A 25,966-nucleotide genomic window follows, 5' to 3' on the forward strand; every position below is an offset into this window, starting at 1 on the left:
TCCAACAGCTGTTGACTCCATCAGTCTTGAGAACTGTGCCAAGAGCACCCATCTGAATGAAAAGATGGCCAATCAAGAGCACTGCCGCTCCATTCATTTTCTTGGTCTGCAGGAGATAACTTCTTGATCACGGGAATAAGTCTATCCTCCCCATGCCATAACTAGGGGACAACTTCCAAAACTTGAGTAATTCCTTTAGCTCCATTAATATTTACTATGATATACAGGACTGCAGATCTAGAAGTACAGGAGGAAGGTCTTCAATACAGCAATTAACAATTCGACAATACATTTAAAAAATAAAAAATAAAAAATCAGGATGACAACAATTTGGTTGGAATAAATTTTAATTTCATCTGTCTGTAAACAAGGTGTTTTAATAGTTTATGGCATTTTTTTAAATGCATATTAAATCAGATGAGTTAGACTGTATCCCAGATGTAACAAAAGTGCAGGGAAAGATATGGACAAATTAACATGAATGTGTAGTTTTTTTTTTTCTTCCTTCACATGATACACAAGACAAAACAGAAGCAAAATACTAAAATATCTTTACAGAAGTGCCATTCCAGAAGAAGTAAGACCTTGTGTCAGTTAAAACCCATCTCACGGCTTGGTTTTGTCATATGGCACAGAATACATATGAAGCTATCACAAATACAGCCGGGTTCATTCTAAAGAATGCCATCTACTATTCTTTAGTACAAAGAATGCATATTTTTCCCCATTTATTAAATTAGACAGTGAGTAGTGAATTTAACTGACCACCAGGTTATGCATGTGTCAAATAATACGAGGAAAAAATGTACTGAACTGATTCTGCAGCAAACTTTCCCCAATTGTTAATTTGCTGTTACGGTTTATCAGCAGCACTATTGCAGACTACCAACCCTTTAAAAACTATGAAGAGAATCAAGCAGCAATGTCATTGCTCTTAGGAGAGCCAGCCCAAAAAAAATATATATATATAAATCAGCTGGAGTACTTCACTACAGCTGGCAGCTCCTTCTTTAAAATGGGCCAGTCGTGACGATAAAGCGGCCATATTGTGGCCTGGACCAATGTTTGGATGAGCTCAACTGGAAACAAAGTTGCATCAGAGACGCTTCGTGATGATGACCTCAATGCACCCGTCTCCTGGTCAAATATGCAACTTAATACTGATGCAACCCACAACAGAGCTCCTTATAGTGACTGGTTTGCTTTAAGATACACTAAGCCTTTAAGCGCTTGGGAAATATGTAGCTGCAATTGGTCCAATGAACAAAAAAAAAGTTATACCACAATATTGTACATTATTAAAAAGGGTTTAATAACAATATTCCCTAACATTAAAAAAAGAACCTTAAAACTAAAAACTTAGCTAGCTGACCAAGAGCCTGTGTCAACGGCCCCTTCAAAAATGAAGGATTTTATAATTTTAGTGTTAAATAGCTTTCTTGGTTTTACGTTAAGAATGTAATCTAGTTCTTGCAGTATCCAGCAGGATCATCGATCAGCCAACTTCCACTAAAAAAAAAAATCCTATGTGGCAGACAGGAAAGGAGACACTGTCATTTACGCTAATGTCACAAGATCACAACAGAACTAAACAAGAAGATGGATATTTCTAGGAGGGAAAGGGAGACCAGAACATAGATTAGTCAACATTGCGATACAGGCCCTCGCCCGAGGCGGCAAATGCTTACTATGCAGGTCCAGAAAGAGAAATAAGTTATCAAGATATCCCCGAATCTCTTCCTTCTTACGGGACTCAATTAAAGACCTTCTTATACTGGCGCTTCTATAGTCACATGTTCGCTTCCTCATCCATGAAAACCTTTGCAGTGCTGGGTGTAAGATTTTTATAAACTGGAGCTTATAGTTAAAAATAAAAAGAAAGATTTACCCCCATCTCAACCACGATGAAGGAATACATTTTAGCAAATGGCTTTAAAACTTATTTAAAAAAATATGATTTGGCATATACTAGTGTGGAATAAAAAGGGTGTAACTGAGTTATTGCACTGAAAACACTTCCCTCCGAGCACGGCGGTCAATGCCAAAGCGGTAAGGGCGGCACCGTGATCTGCACTTATCATAGGAGGGATCAATCAGAAACACACCAAAAAGAATAAAAGATACAAGAAGTCGTGAGAACGTGGACCTAGAATTTAGTGTGTGTTGTAGGTATATCCACCTGTGTTTGAGCAAAGGAAGACTAAAGCTGAGCTATGTATATGCTCAAACCACTCAATAGGCAAACGATCCAGTGGTTTATCAACATGCTTTATTTTACAGCCGTTTTTCTGTGCACTGCCATTCACCCCAGTATGTATGTATGTATATAATATATATATCCCATACATATATACATATTTTATAGCCCATGTTCAGTCCTGCAGACGTAAGATGCTAGGCCTTTACTTTCCTAAGCCTAGACCTCCTCTAAGACAACATAAGCCTGTGCTAGATACCTCTTGCTTGTAGCAAAGCAGCACAAAATGGGAAAATCTCCTGGAAAAACTGGGTATTAAATAGGTCACCAATCTCTTTAGCAAACAGATTGTACTGGAGTCAAGTACTTGGTATTTTAGAAGAGAGGCCTGAAACTTCCTTAGCTGAGGTACAATTTGTGGCAAGTTTACATTCGGTACTCAAGTGGTCTTGAGCAGGGACCCATGTCCACAGTTTACTACAGAAATTCCAAATACAATGTGACGGACACTATGGTATGAAGGGAACTGGATGACGAGTTCTTTAATACATTTAAAGCCACAGTTCACATTATGGGACTACAATTAGGGCGGACATTAATGGATAAACGTAAGACGAATTGTAACCACCCCCCCACAGGCTGGATGATGGGGGAGACACAGCGATGGCTGGCAGGAGATGCTGCTCAGTGGCAAAGCCTTTAGGAAGGGTGAAAGCAGTTAACAGAACATCTGGTTGGGTTGTCCCATCGAGGACATAATCTGCCATATTAACTAAATTGCTTGAAAAGACAAAAATCAAAAGAAAAAAAAAAGAAAAATAACACTTTCCCCACTTAAATAGGGATACAAAGGAGACACAGGTTCATCCCCCATCACCCCAGTTATTGCTAATAAAATTTCCAGATGAAAGGATGCTTTGTTCAGACAGGAAAGTTTAGTAGCAATTTTTTTTTTTATTTTCCCCCTAGAATATAAGTTGGCCTAACAGCTAGAATCCCATATCTCTCAAATATTTTGCCATTGCAAACGCCTTTTTATTCAAGCCGCCTCCGTGGACTCCTTCTTTCCCCATTGCGAAGACCAAGACTGAAAAATAAAAAGAGAAAGTGGGTTACAAAAATAAGTCTTATTAAATGGAATCGGTCAACAAGTTTTTAATACCTGAGCATAATGATGTAGGGGCAAAGACCGGATACCAGCGATGTGGCACTTAATGAGCTGCTTGCTGCAGTTTTCATAAAAATCACTTTTCTGCAGATCAAGCAGGTTCTGAATGCCGAACCCTGTATAGCCCCGCCCACACCTCGGATTGGCAGCTTTCTGTTTACACTGTGCATAGGCAGAAAGCTGCCAATCAGCATTTTACCATCCATTGCACATTTGGACTCTATAATATATGTCTGGTGCATCCCTATTCATCTCATTCCATTTGTTCTTTTTCTTCTTGTTCCCACTTCACCTAGTATATACCGTATCTTTCGGACTATAAGACACACCGGACCATAAAATGTACTTAGGTTTTAGAGGAGAAAATTAGAAAAAAAAAATTGAAGCAAAAAGTGTGGTCAATTCTGTACTTAATATCCCTGATCCTGGCATGCATGCCCCCCCCCCCCCATCCCCATATTCTGGTAGGAATGGTCCCTCATCTCCGTGCTGTAATGCATGGCCCCATCCTTATTCTGGTGCGCAGGGCTCCTATCCGTATCCTGGCATAATTGGACCCCATCCCCATCCTGGTGCGTGGGGCCCCATCAGCTTCCTGTTCCGATGCCAGCAGCTGTTTTATGCTTGCAAGCAGCGCATGGCAGGGACGTCATGCACTGCTTACAAGCAGAGGACAGCTGCCGGAATACTCACTGCTCTGCACGCCGGGTCTGTGTGCGTGGAGGGCAGTGAGTAGTCATTGCTCTTTAGTAGTGAGCACAGTGTCAGCCGCAACCGCCAGGTGTCTCAGCTACTAAAGAGAATGAATATTCATTTCCCATGGGAGTGGAGAGCAGCGAATATTCATTTAGTAGCGGGCGACACGTGAACGCTCGGCGGTTGACACTGTGCTCGCTACTGAAGAGCAATGAAAACTGACTGCCCTCCAAGCGCATAGTCCCGGCGTGGGGAGCAGGGAGTAATCTGGCAGCGTTTCTTCAGTTTGCAAGCAGCGCATGAAGTCCCTGCCATGCACTGCTTACAAGCATAAAGCAGCTGCTGGCACTGGAACAAGACGCTGCGAGTTAGCGGAGGAAGGCAAGTGGAATGATTTGGTTTTCTTTTTAAATGTTTTTCTGTTGGGGCCATGCATACCAGGATGGGGATGGGGCCAGCCACACCAGGATAAAAATGAGGGCCAATCATACCAGGATGGGAGGCAAAATTATACCAGAATGAAGATGGGTCCATGCATACCAGGATACCACGGGCGTGGAAAGCAGTGTAAATTCATTTCTCTTTAGGAGCAGGCACAGGAGTTAGCCGCAGTAGCCGGCTCCTACCTCCGGTGACCCTCTGCTCCGCCACTCCCCCATCTCCCCACCACAGCCAGAGCAGGTGAGTCCGGACTATAAGATGCACTCTCCTCTATTTTCCTCCACATTTTTGGAGGAAAAAGAAAGTGCTTCTTATAGTCCAAAAATACGGTATACACTACATGCATATATATTTTTCTTGTACCATTCTATTATTTTATATATGCATTGATCTGTCAATATAACACAGCTTATATTACACATTTATTTAATTTTCAGCACACGTTCATTCCCCACGTCACATTTTATTATAATGTACTGTATATCTATTTCACACTTGGGCTTTTTAGCTCTTCAGACTTGCATTTATTGCTACAAACATGCACTCATTGCACTTTACTATAAGCTATGCTCACAGCCTCAATCATGTATTTACTTTACATGCACCAGTCGCACTCTCATTTGTGTAACTGACAAGTGTCCTTATGTTACAATTATCATCATCATCATTCTTATAATGGATGTAGCGTTTCCTCCTTCGATATGCACTATATATATGATCCTCTGTTAGATCCATTGGGTTGTACCCGCTCTCTCCCCTTCCTTTCTTTCAGAGGCTGCACAATACAGGGCTTGCTGGTGAGCATGCACGCTGAGGTGCAGTATCACTGACGCGTCTCGCTTGGCGGCGGGTAGGTCGTGTGACCGTGGCACCGCTTGTCATTGTGGCCCCTTCCGATAACACCCTCAGTGATGCTGACCTCCAGTAAACGTCAGCGCTTCATGCGCCAATCAACAGCAACCTCTCTTTTTGGAAAACAGCTACACGTTATATGATTGGTTTAGCAAAACTACTTAAGGGTTGCAGCTTTAGTATGATGACACTCAAACGAAACGCGCGTCACGGACACAGCGCCGCTGCGTAGCCAAGGTATATCCTTCCTCCTGTTTCTTTCAACATGCACTTGGTGGATTTCATACTGTTTTGATGGCATTACATTCTATCATATTTAGCCATTCAATGATGCCATCTATTGCACTAGATCACTTTACCTCAGGTTTACTACAAAGGAATGAATTCAGCATTATTGATATTACACACGATATGATGCCATTCGTCTGCTCCATATACTGTAAGCCATATAATTCATTTTTCACCTAGCTGTGGTTCCCCCTATTGGTCTTTCTGCTATACAATCACATGCCCACTATTTCCAATGCTTTATCTTTGTATCTAATAAAATTGTTATATTTTGAAAACATCATAATAATGATGTAAGGGCAAAGATCAGATTCCAGTGATGTAGCTGCTTGCTGCAGTTTTGATTAAAAAAAAAAATCACTTATCTGCTGCAGATGTACGTCTCTGAACGCTGAGCTCTGTGTAACCACAGCAACGCCTCCGATTGGCAGCTCTGTGCACACTGTGCATAGGCAGAAATATGCCAATCTGTAATGTGGGCAGGGTTATACAGAGCACATGGATGACAGTTTTTGCTCTCATTCTATTTGCTACTCCTCGGAGTTTTCAAAGTTTTCTTGGAAACCACGGTATAGTTCTAGAGATACAGGCTTTCATTTAGTGCTAATATGTATGGTCATTAGTAAAGGGTATTCTTACACAGCGTTGATTTGCTCATGAAAGACTAGGGCCGATAACACGAATGACACGTACTCTGTTAGAGTTAGACTTTCATGTGATCCCATTCTCACATAAGAATCGCAGCACAGGTGCGGAGAAGGAGAACTTCATTTCTCCATTGTCTTTGTCCATGTACATTAAACTGCACTCTGACGACATCTGAGTGCAGTCGAATGTTTCATACGCATCTATAGACTTGTATGAGTGAGTGTGATCCCAAAATCAGAGCCACACACAGCATGCATGAGAAAATTGCTAATCTACAATGCCCCATAGTATCACTTTGTTCCGAGGGCTATACGATAAATCACATAGCACTAGGCTGTGTTATGACAGCTCCTTATTAGAGACACTAAATAAAAAAGGTCCATCTCTCTGGAACTGTATGGCGGGTTTGAGAGAAAAAAAAACAAAACACAAATGAAACAGTCAGGGGAAATAAACTAGGAACAAAAACTGGCCACTTTTCACCTTCCGACAGGTCCTCCAAGTCTAGTGACAACCAGTTTTAGGCTTCCCTGACACGTGGGGATTTTGCCGGCTTTTTATTAGTGTGTTACGCATCTATTTTTGGGAACTCATGCTTTCCTCTTTACGTATAAGGACCATGGATAAAAAGGCATTTCAAGGACTACATGACACAAGCAGTCCCCACCAAGCCCATCAGTCTCACCTCTGACAGCTCTGCCTACAGCAATGTTGTATGTTGGTTCTCCACCTTGACTTTTTGTCCTGATGTCCATTGTGTAATCATTTTCAATATACAGGCTGTCTCTGATCACCGAGCACTTCTTTCCTCCAACAGTTAGGCCATTAGTGAAGAATCCTTCTCTGTCCTTTCCTATCAGCACATCTATTTCAGCAGGCTGGAGTTTAAGGAGGGAAAAAACACAAAAACAATTATTAATTTCTGACTTGAGCTATTCAAGGTTTCGTAAAAGAACAGAGCAAAGCCATAAAAAGAGATTAAAAACAGTCTGCCACCCAAAAAAAGTACACATTATGGGGACCTGGGGCGGAGAGCTGCCGGCATCAGGGACCGCACATAGTCACGTTTCTGCTGCCATACAGGTACAGTGCCTTGCGAAAGTATTCAGCCCTCTGGAACTTTTCAACCTTTTCCCACATATCATGCTTCAAACATAAAGATACCAAATGTAAATTTTTGGTGAAGAATCAACAACAAGTGGAACATAATAATGAAGTTGAACGAAATTTATTGGTTATTTTAAATTTTTTTTGAAATTCAAAAACTGAAAAGTGGGGCGTGCAATATTATTTGGTCCCTTTACTTTCAATGCAGCAAACTCACTCCAGAAGTTCATTGTGGATCTCTGAATGATCCAATGTTGTCCTTCATGCCTAATGATGATAAATATAATCCACCTGTGTGTAATCAAGTCTCCATATAAATGCACCTGCTCTGTGACAGTCTCAGGGTTCTGTTTGAAGCACAGAGCATCATGAACACCAAGGAACACAACAGGCAGGTCCGTGATACTGTTGTGGAGAAGTTTAAAGCTGGATTTGGATACAAAATGATTTCCAAAACTTTAAACATCCCAAGGAGCACTGTGCAAGCGATGATATTGAAATGGAAGGAGTATCATACCACTGCAAATCTACCAAGACCCGGCCGTCCCGCTAAACTTTCATCTCGGAGATGCAGCCAAGAGGCCCATGATCACTCTGGATGAACTGCAGAGATCTACAGCTGAGGTGGGACAGTCTGTCCATAGGAGAACAATCAGTCGTACACTGTACAAATCTGGCCTTTATGGAAGAGTGGCAAGAAGAAAGCCATTTCTCAAAGATATCCATAAAAAGTCATTTAAAGTTTCCAACAAGCCACCTGGGAGACACACCAAACATGTGGAAGAAGGTGCTCTGGTCAGATGAAACCAAAATCGAACTTTTTGGCAACAATGCCAAACAATATGTTTGGTGTAAAGACAGCACAGCCCATCACCCTGAACACATCATCCCCACTGTGAAACAGGGTGATGGAAACATCATGGTTTGGGCCTGCTTTTCTTCAGCAGGGACAGGGAAGATGGTTAAAATTGATGGGAAGATGATGGAGCCAAAAACAGGACCATTCTTGAAGAAAACCTGTTGGAGTCTGCAAAAGACCTGAGACCGGCACGGAGATTTGTCTTCCAGCAAGACAATGATCTCAAACAAAGCAAAATCTACAATGGAATGGTTCACAAACGTATCCAGGTGTTAGAATGGCCAAGTCAAAGACCAGACCTCAATCCAATCGAGAATCTGTGGAAAGAGCTGAAAACTGCTGTTCACAAACGATCTCCATCAAACCTCACTGAGCTCGAGCTGTTTGCCAAGGAAGAATGGGCAAGAATTTCAGTTTCTCGATGTACAAAACTGATAGAGACATACCCCAAGTGACTTGCAGCTGTAATCGCAGCAAAAGGGGGCACAACAAAGTATTAAGATAAAGAGGCCGAATAATATTGCACGCCCCACTTTTCAGTTTTTGAATTTCCACAAAAATTTAAAATAACCAATAAATTTCATTCAACTTCACAATTGTATTTTACTTCTTGTTGATTCTTCACCAAAAATTTACATTTGGTATCTTTATGTTTGAAGCATGATGTGTGGGAAAAGGTTGAAAAGTTCCAGGGAGCCGAATACTTTCACAAGGCACTAACGCATTCATGAGCTACAGGGAAAGGGCCGGCGGGACACGGGCTAAATGAGCTGCTGCCAGGGGTGCGGGGAGCTCACCTGGGGAGAACCTCTGTCCATATGTCCAGTTAGGGCACACAGAGGTCCTGGGGGCAGTTTATACCGGCCCTAGAGAATAAAGTTATCCCACAGACAGGTCGTACAGAGTTAGAAAAGGAAACCAAATCAATAAAGGACACATCACCTAAAGTGGTTAGCAAAAATTTACCGTAGACAGAAAAATGGCCCATCGTATGAAAAACATGGATCTCCCATTTAAAACAACGGGTGAGGGTTTGTGTGCACTTTTTACCTGGTATTTGGGGACGAAAACATTCAGAAACCCATACTGGGGGTGAAAAAAAAAAAAAAAAACAACCTCAGTTTAGCACACACTGGGGTTCTGGCCACAATATTTGGGCACAGCACGTCCTTTGGGCATTTTTGTGCTTGGGGGGTCCATGTCTATGTACTCTTCTAGCATACAAGCCTAAGGGTCGGAGCGGTTTCTTATAGCAGGAAGGTAGTAACAAGACGGTCCTGGCACGCCAACTTCACAGCGCTGGGCACGAGCTCCACTGACAGCTAAATGTCACAGAACTAATCATGGGGCGACTGGAATAATTGGGCCACAATAGAAACCATTCCTCTACAATAAAGGCTGAGTCACACATAACGATATCGTTGCAACGTCACGCTTTTGGTGACGTAGCAACGATCCCGCTAACGATCTCATTATGTGTGACAGCAACCAACGATCAGGCCCCTGCTGGGAGATCGTTGGTCGTTGGGGAATGATCAGGACCATTTTTTGGTCGCTGATCACCCGCTGTCATCGCTGGATCGGCGTGTGTGACGCTGATCCAGCGATGTGTTCACTTGTAACCAGGGTAAACATCGGGTTACTAGGGCCGCGCTTAGTAACCCGATATTTACCCTGGTTACCATTGTAAAAGTTAAAAAAAAAAACCAGTACATACTCACATTCTGATGTCTGTCACGTCCCCCGGCGTCCACAGGGTTAAAACTGCTTTCGGCAGGAGCGCTGCTAATGCACGCGCTGCTGCCAAGAGCTTCCCTGCACTGACTGTCAGCGCCAGCCGTAAAGCAGAGCGTCACCGCTGTGCTCTGCTTTACGGCCGGCGCTGACACATTCAGTGCAGGGAAGCTCTCGGCAGCAGCGCGTGCATTACCAGCGCTCCTGCCGAAAGCAGTTTTAACCCTGTGGACGCCGGGGGACGTGACAGACATCAGAATGTGAGTATGTACTGGTTTTTTTTTTTTTTAACTTTTACAATGGTAACCAGGGTAAATATCGCGTTACTAAGCGCGGCCCTGCACTTAGTAACTCGATGTTTACCCTGGTTACCCGGGTGCTGCAGGGGGACTTCGGCATCGTTGAAGACAGTTTCATCGATGCCGAAGTCATTCCCCTGATCATTGGTCGCTGGAGAGAGCTGTCTGTGTGACAGCTCCCCAGCGACCACACGACTTACCAACGATCTCGGCCAGGTCGTAGCGCTGGTCGTGATCGTTGGTAAGTCGTTTAGTGTAACGGTACCTTAAGTCATCAGCATTCACAGCCCATGAAGGTCGGTCTCGTGTAAGCCCATTGCCACATGCAGGTAGAGATTGCTGCCTAATCTAGGACTGTAGTGCTGACCCATAAGATGACGTGACACCGGGTCACTTAAGATTTAAAAACAAACAAACAAACAAAAAAAAAAACACAATTAATTTATGACTAATTGGACAGGAAAGGAAAAATGGAAAAAGTGTTGAGTGAATTACCAGCATAAGCATCAAGCAAAATGTGGAGTAAGGCAGACAACCGTACTATTACACCATGAGAGTGGAGTGGACCCCCAAATAAGATACCTAATCATATGTTGTGCTGTTGGGTTATTGCCAATTTTTTTTTTTTTTTTAACATCGCTTATAAAGAAAAAAAGAAAAAGGGGTTCATGGTAACTTACAAGATATCTAAGGTGCAGAGGGTCATTTGGCCAGGCCTCACTGGACACCTACTTGTGCCATTGCTGGTGGCCAGTAAGGAATCCATATTGACACCACATGTTGTGGTTTACCTGGCATCTACTGCATTTGGTCCTGGTCACTGGCTTTACAGAACGCTTAATGGATCCCACCAATGATCTTGTGTATTAGGAAAGACCCAATACATCCAGATGTGCGCTATGGTGGAGGGAGTGGGGAAACTAAGCATTGAGCACGGCTGCTTGAAAAAAATTGGATCTTCTCCTGAGAATTGAGAAGCGGCTCATTCCTCTTTCTTGATGCCAATAAACACATGATCAGCTGACCCATGAGGAGGAGTCGGCTTTTTAGGCTGTAATCACAGTAGTGCGTATCATCGGATGCGATATGCTAATGACACTCGGCTCCAGCTCTGCTGTGATCAGGAGCGGAGTGTCAGTGCTCCTATCCTCACTCATCAGCGAATCGCAGCCCAGCGGCGACTAAGTACAGTATATACTCGAGTATAAGCCGACCCGAGTATAAGCCGAGACCCCTAATTTTGCCCCAAAAAAAAACAAAAAACTGGGAAACTTAATGACTCAAGGATAAGCCTAGGGTAGGAAATGCAGCAGCTACCGGTAAATTTAAAAAAATAAAAATAGATAGCAATAAAAGTAAAATTAATTGAGATATCCATAGGATAAGTGTTTTTGAATATCCATATTGAATCAGGAGCCCCATATAATGCTCCATACAGTTCATGATGGCCCCATAAGATGCTCCATACAAAATACGCCCCATATAATGCAGCACAAAGGTTAATAATGGCCCTATAAGATGCTCCATAGACACATTTGCCCCATACAGTGCTGCATAAAGGTTAATAAGGGCCCCATAGAGATATTTGCCCCATATAATGCTGCACAAATGCTGATTATGGCCCCATAAGATGCTCCATAGAGATATTTGACCCATATGCTGTTGCTGCAATTAAAAAATAATAATGACATACTCCCCTCTCGTCACTCAGGCCCCCAGCACTTGTGATATTAAAAAAAAACAAAAAAACAAAAGACGTGCGCACTATTCAGCCTGAGATTCCTGTTTCACCTCCCTTCGGCTTGGGAGCGTAAGTTGCTACCACCACGGACCAAGGGTGCTCATTCAGAAAATAGCTGATCCACATGAACAAATAAAAGAAAAGGAAGAGCACTCACCATCCGTGTGTTGAGTCCGGTCTTTATTAAAGTGGCTTTACAATAAAAAGCAGAGCATGGCAGGGAGATACAATGGAGGGACGACGGCCGTTTCGCGCTGCCTGCGGTCCCATCGGACCCGTTGAAGCGCAGGCAGCGCGAAACGGCCGTCGACAAAATTATCTTAAAGTGCAATAATTAAAGAAACCTCCTGACGAAGATCGGCGAAACGCGCGTTGAGGCGACAGGCTGGGGCCCGGCATCCACATTCCACTCTAGGTAATATTTCTATGCTATACTAAACAGCCTTAAGTACATTTGTTAGTGTTGTTCCTGGGTTCAAACCTTTGCTGCATTTTTGCACTATGGCACTTTGTATCTAGAGCTTCACGTTAGATGTATCAGGCTAATTTATGCCTCCATATACCTATGCTGCTTAGCACAGTTTCTCCACGTTCCTAGGTTCAAACCTTTGCTGCATCCTGCACTACGGCACTTTGTATCTAGAGCTCCACGCTAGCTGTGCCAGGCTAATATATTCCTTTATATACCTATGCTGCTTAGTATAGTTTCTTTAATTATGGCACTTTAAGATAATTTTGGTACTTTTTACTCTGATTTATTTTTTATTTTGATTTTGTTTTTTGCCATCAGCTTTTAATTGTTATATGTGGTCAGCCGGGCTCTGTATCCTGTATGACTAGCCCTACCCTGCTTTATATTATGTGTAATTTTTGTATTTTATGATCTAATAAATTTATATATTTGTTATAAACACTCTTATTGGTTTTTTTTCCCTATTTGGAAATCCCTTTTGTTCTATATGTTATTAGAGTGATCTATTTATGATAGAAATCATTTGGTGGAATTGGATGTTCTAGTTTGAAAGTATGACAGATCTATTGGCAATCAACAATTTAACGCTTTGGTCTGTTTAGACCTTCATCAGAACGGTGTGAAATATACCAAAAGAGTAACAGTAATTGACAAGATCACAAAATAAATAAAAATCAAAAGTGTGTGACAAGTAGTTCCGCCATTTGTGACGAGTAACAATGCAAGATACAGTCAAAGGCATCAAAGTAATTTTTCAAAATCACAAAGGATACACCCTCCAAAAGTACACATTATAACAAAGAATTCGGACAGGTCAAAAAGGATATCGTAAGGGATCTGGAGCGAGGTCCCAAAAGACTATCGTAATGAAGGCCGGACCAAAAAGAGAAAGAATCAGCAAATGTTATAATACGATCAATAGATGAGCCATCCAAACTAAATATGGCTACATGAAGGATGAAATTAATGTGCGCATTTTAATGAGAACATATCCTAATGTCTAGGGTATTACCATTTGGGTCCATTGACAACTTGTGGGAAATTGGGCAAGTTCTTATCCGGTTTGGCTTGCCAATAAATCTGTTATACGTCCGAACTATCTGAGTGCTAGGATTATTGCTACTATTGGATTACGGGTTGAAACCCTACACGGGCACCAGAATCACTCAGCAGGAGTGCCGTATATTCCTTTTCTACATATGGTTTTTAAATGTAGCTTAGCATTCATATATCGGTTAAATTATATATTTATGATTAATAAATATCAAATTGTATTTTATGCCCAATGTTGATATATGGCGAGGTGTGTGTATACACATATACAGACACACGCACACTTCAATCTACTGTATCAACGTTTTACATAAAGACAACTTAACTGATCAACTATCCATTATAAAATACAAAATCTGCATACGCTCTCCTTGGACCAGTGCCACCCTCTTGGAGGTCATGTCACCACTGCAGCTGATCGGCAGCTGGTGATCAGCTGCAGCCTTTACCATTCCATCATAACAGAATCCTGAATACTGCAACTGTAAAGAGACATTGTTACATCCAAAGTGGCGGAGTCGCTATAAAATAGACAGCCTCCTAAAATATATAATAAATTGGGTACAGTGCAGGATGTGCTGTAAAATGTTCTTAATAATTTGGGAAAGTTATGAAATGTCCTATAAAGGTCTGTTCTGTTCCTGATCAAAGGATCCAGGCTTTTAGTTGAATCTCTGCTGCACTTTATATACATGCTCAGTTGTGACCCGTGCTATGGGGTTGGGGTCAGGGAAATTGGGGAGTCAGAGGTTTGGCTTTCCGACTCCACAGCCCTGGTTACGTCACTGCCAGAGACCAGCGCGAGGAGCTGCACTTGTCCACGGGGGAACGTATGAATTTTATGGTGGACAGTGGAGGGGTTATCCAGTACTGGTTAACCCTCTAATATTACAGGAAAAAAAATTTTTTTCCTCTTCTTTAGTCTTTCTGGGTGTATTAAACTTTTATAAGCGAAAAGGCTTACATAATACACTACAAGACATCTCTATTACGTCGAAGGCTACTTTCACACTAGCGTCGTGCACTGCACGTTGCAATGCGTCGTTGTGGATAAAAACGCATCCTGCAAAGTTGTCCGCAGGATGCGTTTTTTCTCCATAGACTTATTAGCGATGCATTGCGACGGTTGCGTCGTGTTTTGGCGCACCGCCGCCACAAAAAAGTTACATGTAACTTTTTTGTGTGTCGGGACCGCCATTTCCTACCGCGCATGCGCGGCCGAAACTCCACCCCCTCCTCCCCGTACCTTACAATGAAGCAGCGGAAGCGTCTTAAGACTGCTTCCGCTGCCAACGTCGGGCATTTTCTTCACAGTATGCGTCGGTACGTCGGACTGACGCAGCGCGACGGCCCCGTACCGACGCTAGTGTGAAAGCAGCCTAACTCATACGTTTGTGTTTAAACATAGAAAATGACGACACCAGTGCTATTTTTTTGCATCGGTGTATGGTCCGTGTGTCCGTTTCACCATGAGTGCGTCAATGTTTTTCATAGATGGATAAATTACAAAGCTTCTCCTATCCTTTGCCATGTTGTCTACGTACAGCACACGGACTGAACACGGATGTCATCTATGTGCCCTACGTGTTTTTTATGGACCTATAGACTAGTATTGGCCATTCTCATCCGCATTACCGGAAAAAAAAAATTGGACATGTGAACAACACCATAGATTATAAATTGGTATGTGTTGTAGCTGTGAAAAAAAAAATGGATACAACACGTACATGCAATATGGACGTGTAAAACAATCATAATGCCAGGTCACATAATGCCAGGTCACATAAAGCGCCCAGCTGCTATGATAAACGTATCACATCCCCTTGTCTAACTTAGACAATACTGACAATAGTGCCGATATCTACTAAGAAGGTACATGCAGAGTATCGGTGCACTCAAATCCCTGCAGTTTCAGCAGGAGCCCAGTTATGTATAGCAGCCGACCTTCTGCCACAGATAGTGAAGGTCCTAAGGCAGTACCCACCAGATCAGTATCTACTATATAATTGTCTAAGGGTCACTTCCGTCTGTCTGTCCTTCTGTCTTTCTTTCTGTCACGGATATTCATTGGTCGCGGCCTCTGTCTGTCATGGAATCCAAGACGCTGATTGGTCTCGCCAGCTGCCTGTCATGGCTGCCGCGACCAATCAGCGATGGCCACAGTCCAATTAGTCCCTCCCTACTTCCCTGCAGTCAGTGCCCTGCACCCGCTCCATACTCCCCTCCAGTCACCGCTCACACAGGGTTAATGCCAGCGGTAACGGACCGCGTTATGCCGGGGGTAACTCACTCCGTTAACGCCGCTATTAACCCCGTGTGACCAAGTTTTTACTACTGATGCTGCCTATGCAGCGTCAATAGTAAAAACTTCTAATGTTTAACCCCTTAAGCCCCGAGGGTGGTTTGCACGTTAATGACCGGGCCAATTTTTACAATTCTGACCACTGTCCCTTTATGAGGCTATAACTCTGGAACGCTTTGACGGATCTTGGCGATTCTGACATTGTTTTCTCATGACATATTGTACTTCATGTTAGTGGTAAAATTTATTCGATATAACTTGCGTTTATTTGTGAAAAAAATGGAAATTTGGCGAAAACTGAAAATTTCGCAATTTTCCAACTTTGAATTTTTATGCCCTTAAATCACAGACATATGTCACGCAAAATACTTCATAAGTAACATTTCCCACATGTCTACTTTACATCAGCACAATTTTGGAACCAAAATTTTTTTTTGTGACGGAGTTATAAGGGTTAAAAGTTGACCAGCAATTTCTCATTTTTACAACACCATTTTTTTTTTTAGGGACCACATCACCTTTGAAGTCATTTTGAGGGGTCTATATGATAGAAAATACCCAAGTGTGACACCATTCTAAAAACTGAACCCCTCAAGGTGCTCAAAACCACATTCAAGAAGTTTATTAACCCTTCAGGTGTTTCACAGGAATTTTTGGAATGTTTAAATAAAAATGAACATTTAACTTTTTTTCACACAAAATTTAATTCAGCTCCAATTTGTTTTATTTTACCAAGGGTAACAGGAGAAAATGGACCCCCAAAGTTGTTGTACAATTTGTCCTGAGTACGCTGATACCCCATATGTGGGTGTAAACCATTGTTTGGGCGCATGGCAGAGCTTGGAAGGGAAGGAGCGCCATTTGACTTTTCAATGCAAAATTGACTGGAATTGAGATGGGACGCCATGTTGCGTTTGGAGAGCCCCTGATGTGCCTAAACATTGAAACCCCCCACAAGTGACACCATTTTGGAAAGTAGACCCCCTAAGGAACTTATCTAGATGTGTTTTGAGAGCTTTGAACCCCCAAGTGTTTCACTACAGATTATAACGCAGAGCCGTGAAAATATATATATATTTTTTTTTCACAAAAATGATTTTTTAGCCCCCAGCTTTGTATTTTTACAAGGGTAACAGAATAAATTGGACCCCAAAATTTGTTGTCCAATTTGTCCTGAGTACGCTGATACCCCATATGTGGGGGGGGAACCACTGTTTGGGCGCATGACAGAGCTCAGAAGGGAAGGAGCGCCATTTGGAATGCAGACTTAAATGGATTGGTCAGCAGCCGTCACGTTGCATTTGCAGAGCCCCTGATGTACCCAAACAGTACAAACCCCCCACAAGAAACCCCATATTGGAAACTAGACCTCCAAAGGAACTTATCTAGATGTGTTGTGAGAACTTTGAACCCCCAAGTGTTTCACTACAGTTTATAACGCAGAGCCGTGAAAATAAAACATCTTTTTTTTTCCTCACAAAAACGATTTTTAGCCCCCCAAATTTTTAATTTTCCCAAGGTTAACAAGAGAACTTGGACCCCAGAAGTTGTTGTTCAATTTGTCCCGAGTACGCTGATAACCCATATGTTGGGGTAAACCCCTTTTTGGGCGCACGGGAGAGCTCGGAAGGGAAGGAGCACTGTTTTACTTTTTCAGCGCAGAATTGGCTGGAATTGAGATTGGACGCCATGTCGCGTTTGGAGAGCCCCTGATGTGCCTGGACAGTGGAAACTCCCCAATTCTACCTGAAACCCTAACCCAAACACACCCCTAACCCTAATCCCAACGGTAACCCTAACCACACCCCTAGCCCTGACACACCCATAATTCTAATCCCAACCCTAATCCAAACCGTAAATGTAATTCAAACCCTAACCCTAACTTTAGCCCCAACCCTAACCCTAACTTTACCTCCAACCCTAACCCTAACCTTAGCCCTAACCCTAACCCTAACTTTAGCCCCAACCCGAACTCTAGCCCTAACCCTAACCCTAGCCCTAACCCTAGCCCTAATGGGAAAATGGAAATAAATACATTTTTTTAATTTTATTATTTTTCCCTAACTAAGGGGGTGATGAAGGAGGGTTTGATTTACTTTTATAGCGTTTTTTATATCGGATTTTTATGATTGGCAGCTGTCACACACTAAAAGACGCTTTTTATAGCAGAAAAGTTTTTGCGTCTCCACATTTTGAGACCTATAATTTTTCCACATTTTGCTGCACAGAGTCATGTGAGGTCTTGTTTTTTGCGGGACGAGTTGATGTTTTTATTGGTAACATTTTCGGACACGTGACCGTTTTTGATCACTTTTTATTCCGATTTTTGTGAGGCAGAATGACCAAAAACCTGCTATTCATGAATTTCTTTTGGGAGAGGCGTTTATACCGTTCCGTGTTTGGTAAAATTGATAAAGCAGTTTTATTCGACGGGTCAGTACGATTACAGCGATATCTCATTTATATCATTTTTTTATGTTTTGGCGCTTTTATACGATAAAAACTATTTTATAGAAAAAATTATTATTTTAGTATCACTTTATTCTCAGGACTATAACTTTTTTATTTTTTTGCTGATGATGCTGTATGGCGGCTTGTTTTTTGCGGGACAAGATGACGTTTTCAGCGGTACCATGATTATTTATATCAGTCTTTTTGATCGCGTGTTATTCCACTTTTTGTACGGCGGTATGGTAAAGAGTTTTTTGCCTCTTTTTTTCTTACGGTGTTTACTGAAGGGGTTAACTAGTGGGGCAGTTTTATAGGTTGGGTCGTTACGGACGCGGCGATACTAAATATGTGTACTTTTATTGTTTTGTTTTTTATTTAGATAAAGAAATGTATTTATGGGAATAATATATATTTTTTTATTATTTATTTAGGAATTTTTTTTTTATTTTTTTTACACACGTGGAAACATTTTTTTTTAAACTTTTTTACTTTGTCCCAAGGGGGGACATCACAGATCGATGATCTGATAGTGTGCACAGCGCTCTGTCAGATCACCGATCTCACTGACAGGGCTGCAGGCTTACCAGCGTCTGCACTGAGCAGGCACTCGGTAAGCCACCTCCTTTTCCCTGCAGGACCCGGATGCCGCGGCCATCTTGGATCCGGGACCTGCAGCGAGGAAGGAGGTAGGAGACCCTCGGAGCAACGCGATCACATCGCGTTGCTCCGGGGGTCTCAGGGAAGCCCGCAGGGAGCCCCCTCCCTGCGTGATGCTTCCCTATACCGCCGGTACACTGCGATCATGTTTGATCGCGGTATGCCGGGGGTTAATGTGCCGGGGGCGGTCCGTGACCGCTCCTGGCACATAGTGCCGGATGTCAGCTGCGATAGGCAGCTGACACCCGGCCGCGATCGGCCGCGCTCCCCCCGTGAGCGCGGCCGATCGCGTATGACGTACTATCCCGTCACCCGGAATTAAGTCCCAGGTCACCTTGACGGGATAGTACGTCATACGGGATTAAGAGGTTAAAAATAATTAAAAAAATTAAAAAAATCATTATATACTCACCTTCCGCCGGCAGGTTTCGGTGGCAAGGATGGTATGCGCGAAGGACCTGCCATGACGTCACGGTCATGTGACTGCGACGTCATCACAGGCCCTGAGCGAGAAGGACCTGGCATGACGTCACGGTCATGTGACCGTTATGTCATGGCAGGTCCTTCTCGCACAGGCACGAAGCTGCGGTACCATGGGACAGGCAGGGACAGCGTCAGGAGCAGGTGAGTATTTCATATTCACCTGTCCGCGTTCCATCCGCCGGGCGCCGCTCCATCTTCCCGTCCTCTTGCAGTGACTGTGCAGGTCAGAGGGTGCGATGACGTATTAGTGTGCGCGCCGCCCTCTGCCTGAACAGTCAGTGCGGAGAGACGGGACGCTGAGGAGCAGCGGGCAGCGACAAGAGACGAGTATGATTTTTTTTTTTTTATTGCAGCAGCATTACATGTGGCACAATGCTGTATGGAGCGTCTATGGGGCCATAAAGAACTGCATGGAGCATTATATGGGGCATCTATGGGGCCATAATGAACTGCATGGAGCATTATATGGGGCATCTATGGGGCCATAATGAACTGCATGGAGCATTATATGCAGCTCACTGTTCCTCTGCCTCCTGCTTAAAAAGGGCCAGTGCGCTCCTGCTTGCTTGACCACGTAAACCAGCGGCATCATTGCTCATGGCCCACACTGTACAGGCTCTGATGTTGTTACATGGGAATAGCTTTGTCTTTGGAATCCCAGAGGCACTGAAGCCGATCAGGGTCAGGAGCCAACAACGAACTCCAGACAGGTTTAGAGCAGCGATTACAAGCTGTAATGGAAAGCTTGTAAGCACAATGTATGTTTGGCCACCGCCGCTAGACTCTGGTGGTGGGCAGTAACCTAGGCAATTAGCAGTGAATATAGTTAAAAGTCTCTCCACTCTTGAGAACGGAAGGATTTTTAACAAGTAAAATGCAAAGCTGTTGGTTTTCACAGGCAGATTTCCATTTTATCCATTAAAGATCAAGATATCATTGAGACATTCTGTTCTTTATACACGTTCCATTCATGGTTTTCATGGATGAAATATGCAACACATACTGGTCTGGAAAAATATCCGAACATCAATTACAGTTGTGGCCAAAAGTATTGACACCCCTGCAATTCTGTCAGATAATACTCAGTTTCTTCCTGAAAATGATTGCAATCACAAATTCTTTGGTATTATTATCTTCATTTAGTTTGTCTTAAATGAAAACACAAAAGAGAATGAAGCAAAAAGCAAAACATTGATCATTTCACACACAACTCCAAAAATGAGCCAGACAAAAGTATTGGCACCCTCAGCCTAATACTTGGTTGCACAACCTTTAGCCAAAATAACTGCGACCAACCACTTCCGGTAACCATCAATGAGTTTCTTACAATGCTCTGCTAGAATTTTAGACCATTCGTCTTTGGCAAACTGCTCCAGGTCCCTGATATTTGAAGGGTGCCTTCTCCAAACTGCCATTTTTAGATCTCTCCACAGGTGTTCTATGGGATTCAGGTCTGGACTCATTGCTGGCCACCTTAGAAGTCTCCCGTGCTTTCTCTTAAACCATTTTCTAGTGCTTTTTGAAGTGTGTTTTGGGTCATTGTCCTGCTGGAAGACCCATGACCTCTGAGGGAGACCCAGCTTTCTCACACTGAGCCCTACATTATGCTGCAAAATTTGTTGGTAGTCTTCAGACTTCATAATCCCATGCACACGGTCAAGCAGTCCAGTGCCAGAGGCAGCAAAGCAACCCCAAAACATCAGGGAACCTCCGCCATGCTTGACTGTAGGGACCGTGTTCTTTTCTTTGAATGCCTCTTTTTTTCTCCTGTAAACTCTATGTTGATGCCTTTGCCCAAAAAGCTCTACTTTTGTCTCATCTGACCAGAGAACATTCTTCCAAAACGTTTTAGGCTTTTTCAGGTATGTTTCGGCAAACTCCAGCCTGGCTTTTTTATGTCTCGGGGTAAGAAGTGGGGTCTTCCTGGGTCTCCTACCATACAGTCCCTTTTCATTCAGACGCCGACGGATAGTACGGGTTGACACTCTTGTACCCTCGGACTGCAGGGCAGCTTGAACTTGTTTGGATGTTAGTCGAGGTTCTTTATCCAACATCCACACAATCTTGCGTTGAAATCTCTTGTCAATTTTGCTTTTCCGTCCACATCTAGGGAGGTTAGCCACAGTGCCTTGGGCTTTAAACTTCTTGATGACACTGCGCACGGTAGACACAGGAACATTCAGGTCTTTGGAGATGGACTTGTAGCCTTGAGATTGCTCATGCTTCCTCACAATTTGGTTTCTCAAGTCCTCAGACAGTTCTTTGGTCTTCTTTCTTTTCTCCATGCTCAATGTGGTACACACAAGGACACCGGACAGAGGTTGAGTCAACTTTAATCCATGTCAACTGGCTGCAAGTGTGATTTAGTTATTGCCAACACCTGTTAGGTGCCACAGGTAAGTTACAGGTGCTGTTAATTACACAAATTAGAGAAGCATCATGTGATTTTTCAAACAGTTCCAATACTTTTGTCCACCCCCTTTTTTATGTTTGGTGTGGAATTATATCCAATTTGGCTTTAGGACCATTCTTTTTGTGTTTTTTCATTTAAGACAAATTAAATGAAGATAATACCAAAGAATTTGTGATTGCAATCATTTTCAGGAAGAAACTGAGTATTATCTGACAGAATTGCAGGGGTGTCAATACTTTTGGCCACAACTGTATATGTGGCAGTCCAAGAGACAAACGTCTGACCAAAATCCTGAGCTGGTTACATAGTTATTAAGGTTGAAGGAAGACTGTATGTCCATCTAGTTCAACCCATAGCCTAACCTAACATGCCCTAACATGGTGATCCAGAGGAAGGCAAAAAAAACAGACTAGTTCCCTGGATCAACGCCCTATCAAGGAATCTACTGTATATACCCTGTAACATTATACTTTTCCAGAAAGGAATCCAGTCCCCTCTTAAATTTAAGCAATGAATCACTCATTACAACATCATACGGCAGAGAGTTCCATAGTCACTGCTCTTACAGTAAAGAATCCGCGTCTGTTATTATGCTTAAACCTTCTTTTCTCCCTGTCACCAGTCTATGATTAAAAAGATGATCAGAAAGGTCTTTGTACTGTCCCCTCATATATTTATACATTAACATAAGATCACCCCTTAGCCTTCGTTTTTCCAAACTAAATAGCCCCAAGTGTAATAACCTATCTTGGTATTGCAGACCCCCCAGTCCTCTAAAAACCTTGGTCGCTCTTCTCTGCACCCGCTCCAGTTCAGCTATGTCTTTCTTATACACCGGAGACCAGAACTGTGCACAGTATTCTAAGTGTGGTCGAACTAGTGACTTGTATAGAGGTAAAATTATGTTCTCCTCATGAGCATCTATGCCTCTTTTAATGCATCCCATTATTTTATTTGCCTTTGTAGCAGCTGCCTGACACTATAATTACCGAGTTCAGTTTTTGTCCCCTTTTTGAATATTGGCACCACATTTGCTATACGCCAGTCCTGTGGTACAGACCCTGTTATTATGGAGTCTTTAAAGATTAAAAATAATGGTCTATCAATGACTGTACTTAGTTCCTGCAGTACTCGGGGGTGTATCCCATCCGGGCCCGGAGATTTGTCAATTTTAGTGATTTTTAGACGCCGCCATACTTCCTGCTGGATTAAGCAGGTGACATTTAATTGGGAATTTTTATCACTAGTCATTTTGTCTGCCATGGGATTTTCTTTTGTAAATACTGATGAAAAAAAGTCATTTAGCATATTGGCTTTTTCCTCATCCTCATCCACCATTTCACCCAGACTATTTTTAAGGGGGCCAACACTATCATTTTTTTATTTCTTACTATTTATGTAGTTAAAGAATATTTTGGGATTATTTTTACTCTCTCTGGCAATGAGTCTTTCTGTCTCAATCTTTGCTGCCTTGATTTGCTTTACAGAATCTATTTAATTTTCTGTATTTATTTAATGCCTCATCACTGCCTACTTCCTTTAATTTTCTAAATGCTTTCTTTTTTGTCACTTATTGCGTCCCTTACAGCTTTATTTAGCCATATTGGTTTCCTCCTATTTCTAGTATGTTTATTCCCATACGGTATATACTGTGCACAGGTCCTATCCAGGATGCTAATAAACGTCTCCCATTTTCTTTGTGTATTTTTATGTCTCAGGATATCGTCCCAGTTAATTGCACCAACATCCTCTCTCATCCGTTGGAAATTTGCCCTCCTGAAGTTTAGTGTCCTTGTCACCCCTCTACTACACATCTTATTAAAGGATACACGAAAACTTATTTTGTGATCACTATTTCCCAAGTGACCCCCAACTCTTATATTTGATATGCGGTCTGGCCTGTTGGTTAATATTAGGTCTAGCAGTGCCCCCCCTTCTTGTTGGGTCCTGAACCAGTTGTGAAAGGTAATTGTCTCTCATAGTTGTCAAAAACCAATTACCTTTGCTGGAACTGCAGGTTTCTGTTCCCCAATCTATTTCAGGGTAGTTGATAATAATAATTACTTCTCCTTGAGTCGCAGCTTCATCTATTTGCTTTACGAGGATATTCTCCATTGCTTCCATTATTTTTGGAGATTTATAACAAACCCCTATCAGTTATTTATTATTTTTCCCCCTCCCCTTATTTCCACCCACAGGGACTCTACATTTTCATTAAATTCACCTATATTATCACGCAGGATGGGTTTTAAGGATGATTTTACATATAGACACACCCCACCCCCTCGCTTATCTGTACGGTCATTTCTGAACAGGCTATAGCCCTGCAAGTTAACAGCCCAGTCATGGCTCTCATCCAGCCATGTTTCAGATATCCGCACCATGTCATAATTATGCTCCAACAACATTAATTACGTCACCGCTCTGCTTTACGGCCGGCACTTACACAGGATGCAGGAGGAGTGCAGGGAAGCGGACGCCGGGGACTGGAATTTGAGTATGTGTTTTTTTTACTTTTACAATGGTAACCAGGGTAAACATCGGGTTACTAAGTGCGGCCCTGGGCTTAGTAACCCGATGTTTACCCTGGTTACCAGTGAAGACATCGCTGGATCGGTGTCACACACACCGATCCAGCGATGTCAGCGGGAGATCCAGCGACGAAATAAAGTTCTGGACTTTCAGCAACGACCAGCAATCTCACAGCGGGATCCTGATCGCTGCTGCGTGTCAAACACAACGATATCGCTAGCCAGGACGCTGCAACGTCACGGATTGCTAGCGATATCGTTTAGTGTGAAGGTACCTTTACACTCAGGTCACACTCAGCTTGCTCACACTCGCTATGCTGAAGATTTATAGATTAATTTTTTTTTCCCTCTATTTCCCCTCAACAGGAATCCACCTTGCTGTTCAAATGCACTTCTAAAAAAAAAAAAAAAAAAAAAAAAAAAGGTTAGGGTCTGTTCCCACTAGTGTAACCTAGAAATTCATTTTTTTTCCTGTTCAATCATAGGGACAGAAGAACAGTACTCAAAGAAAAAAAAGAGACCCATTCCATGCAGGGCTGTGGAGTCGGAGTCATGGAAATTGAGGAGTCAGAGGTTTGGCTTACCGACTCCACAGCCCTGGTTCCATGACCACCACAAGCACTACCAGAAGAACCCCATCATCTACCCTGGCTCTCCCTAACCCGCCACCATGACTTTTTGCTCCCCATTTCTACATACTAACAAGCTCCTGCTTATTAGCGATTGCTCTATAAACCAACACCAAAATCTAATCTGCACTAGAGAGTCTTGCAAATCTGTGAGGACAAGCCTGGTGGTGCACCGATTACCCCAGGTTACTTCTCCCTCCCGTCTTGTACGCACGCCTCCGATGTGTGATCAATGTGATTTAGGGTCATTCCATATCAAGTGATCCAAATATGAATATTTTTTTTACCTGACGTCTTTAGATTTTTTTTATTTTTTGTTTTTATGAAGTACAACTTTAGTTAATTACAAATTAAAAGTTTAAATTTTTTTTCTTCATCAGTTAATTTTTTACAGATTTTTAAAGTTTTAAAAAAGCGCAGATTTTGGCCTGGTATGGCTTTACATTTTGTATCATATCTCGGGCTAGAATTAAGATATAGAGGTGGGAGAGGCATCATTTTTCTCAGAACGGTACCGGCTTTCATTTGATGTGTCACAAGACTATGTTTCTTTATATTTTGTTTTGGTGAAATCAAATTAAACATTTTGATGCGCCATTCTGAAAAAAACGTATGTTTTAAAATTGTGAAAACATGCATGTGTGTTACTTGTGTCCTTGTTTATATTTGTACAGGGATTCAACTTGGGACCTATCAAATTTGTATTTTTTTTTTTAAGCCTTGAATCATCTGATTTTATGTTTGTGTGAGTTTCTTCCCTTTTTCTTTTCAAATTACAACTTATTGCATTCAGCATTTATATGTAACAATAAATAAACGCAAAAAACAAATACCAAAGTGCCATAATAAATACATCTTAATCATCATAACACAACTTGCTCAGCATTTTCAACCTGATGTAATTGAACAAGCCAAAAGAAAAAACGTGATCATATCCTCAAGTGT

The 25,966-nt window shown here is 42.4% G+C and overlaps 1 protein-coding gene across 1 annotated transcript in view; it reads right to left on the reverse strand.

Moving 5' to 3' along the window:
- Positions 1-505: 505 nt before the first annotated feature.
- PFN2 (profilin 2) overlaps positions 506-25,966 on the reverse strand; it is a 102,459-nt gene continuing 76,998 nt past the window's right edge. The window contains exons 2-3 of the mRNA XM_077290769.1: positions 6,976-7,168; positions 506-3,284 (exon numbers count right to left, since the gene is read on the reverse strand). Of these exons, the coding sequence (XP_077146884.1) occupies positions 3,187-3,284; positions 6,976-7,168 (291 nt within the window). The 3' untranslated portion in view covers positions 506-3,186. The remainder of the gene's footprint in view (positions 3,285-6,975; positions 7,169-25,966) is intronic.

Source organism: Ranitomeya variabilis, chromosome 2, assembly GCF_051348905.1.
Source record: "Ranitomeya variabilis isolate aRanVar5 chromosome 2, aRanVar5.hap1, whole genome shotgun sequence".
NCBI classification, from domain to species: domain Eukaryota; kingdom Metazoa; phylum Chordata; class Amphibia; order Anura; family Dendrobatidae; genus Ranitomeya; species Ranitomeya variabilis.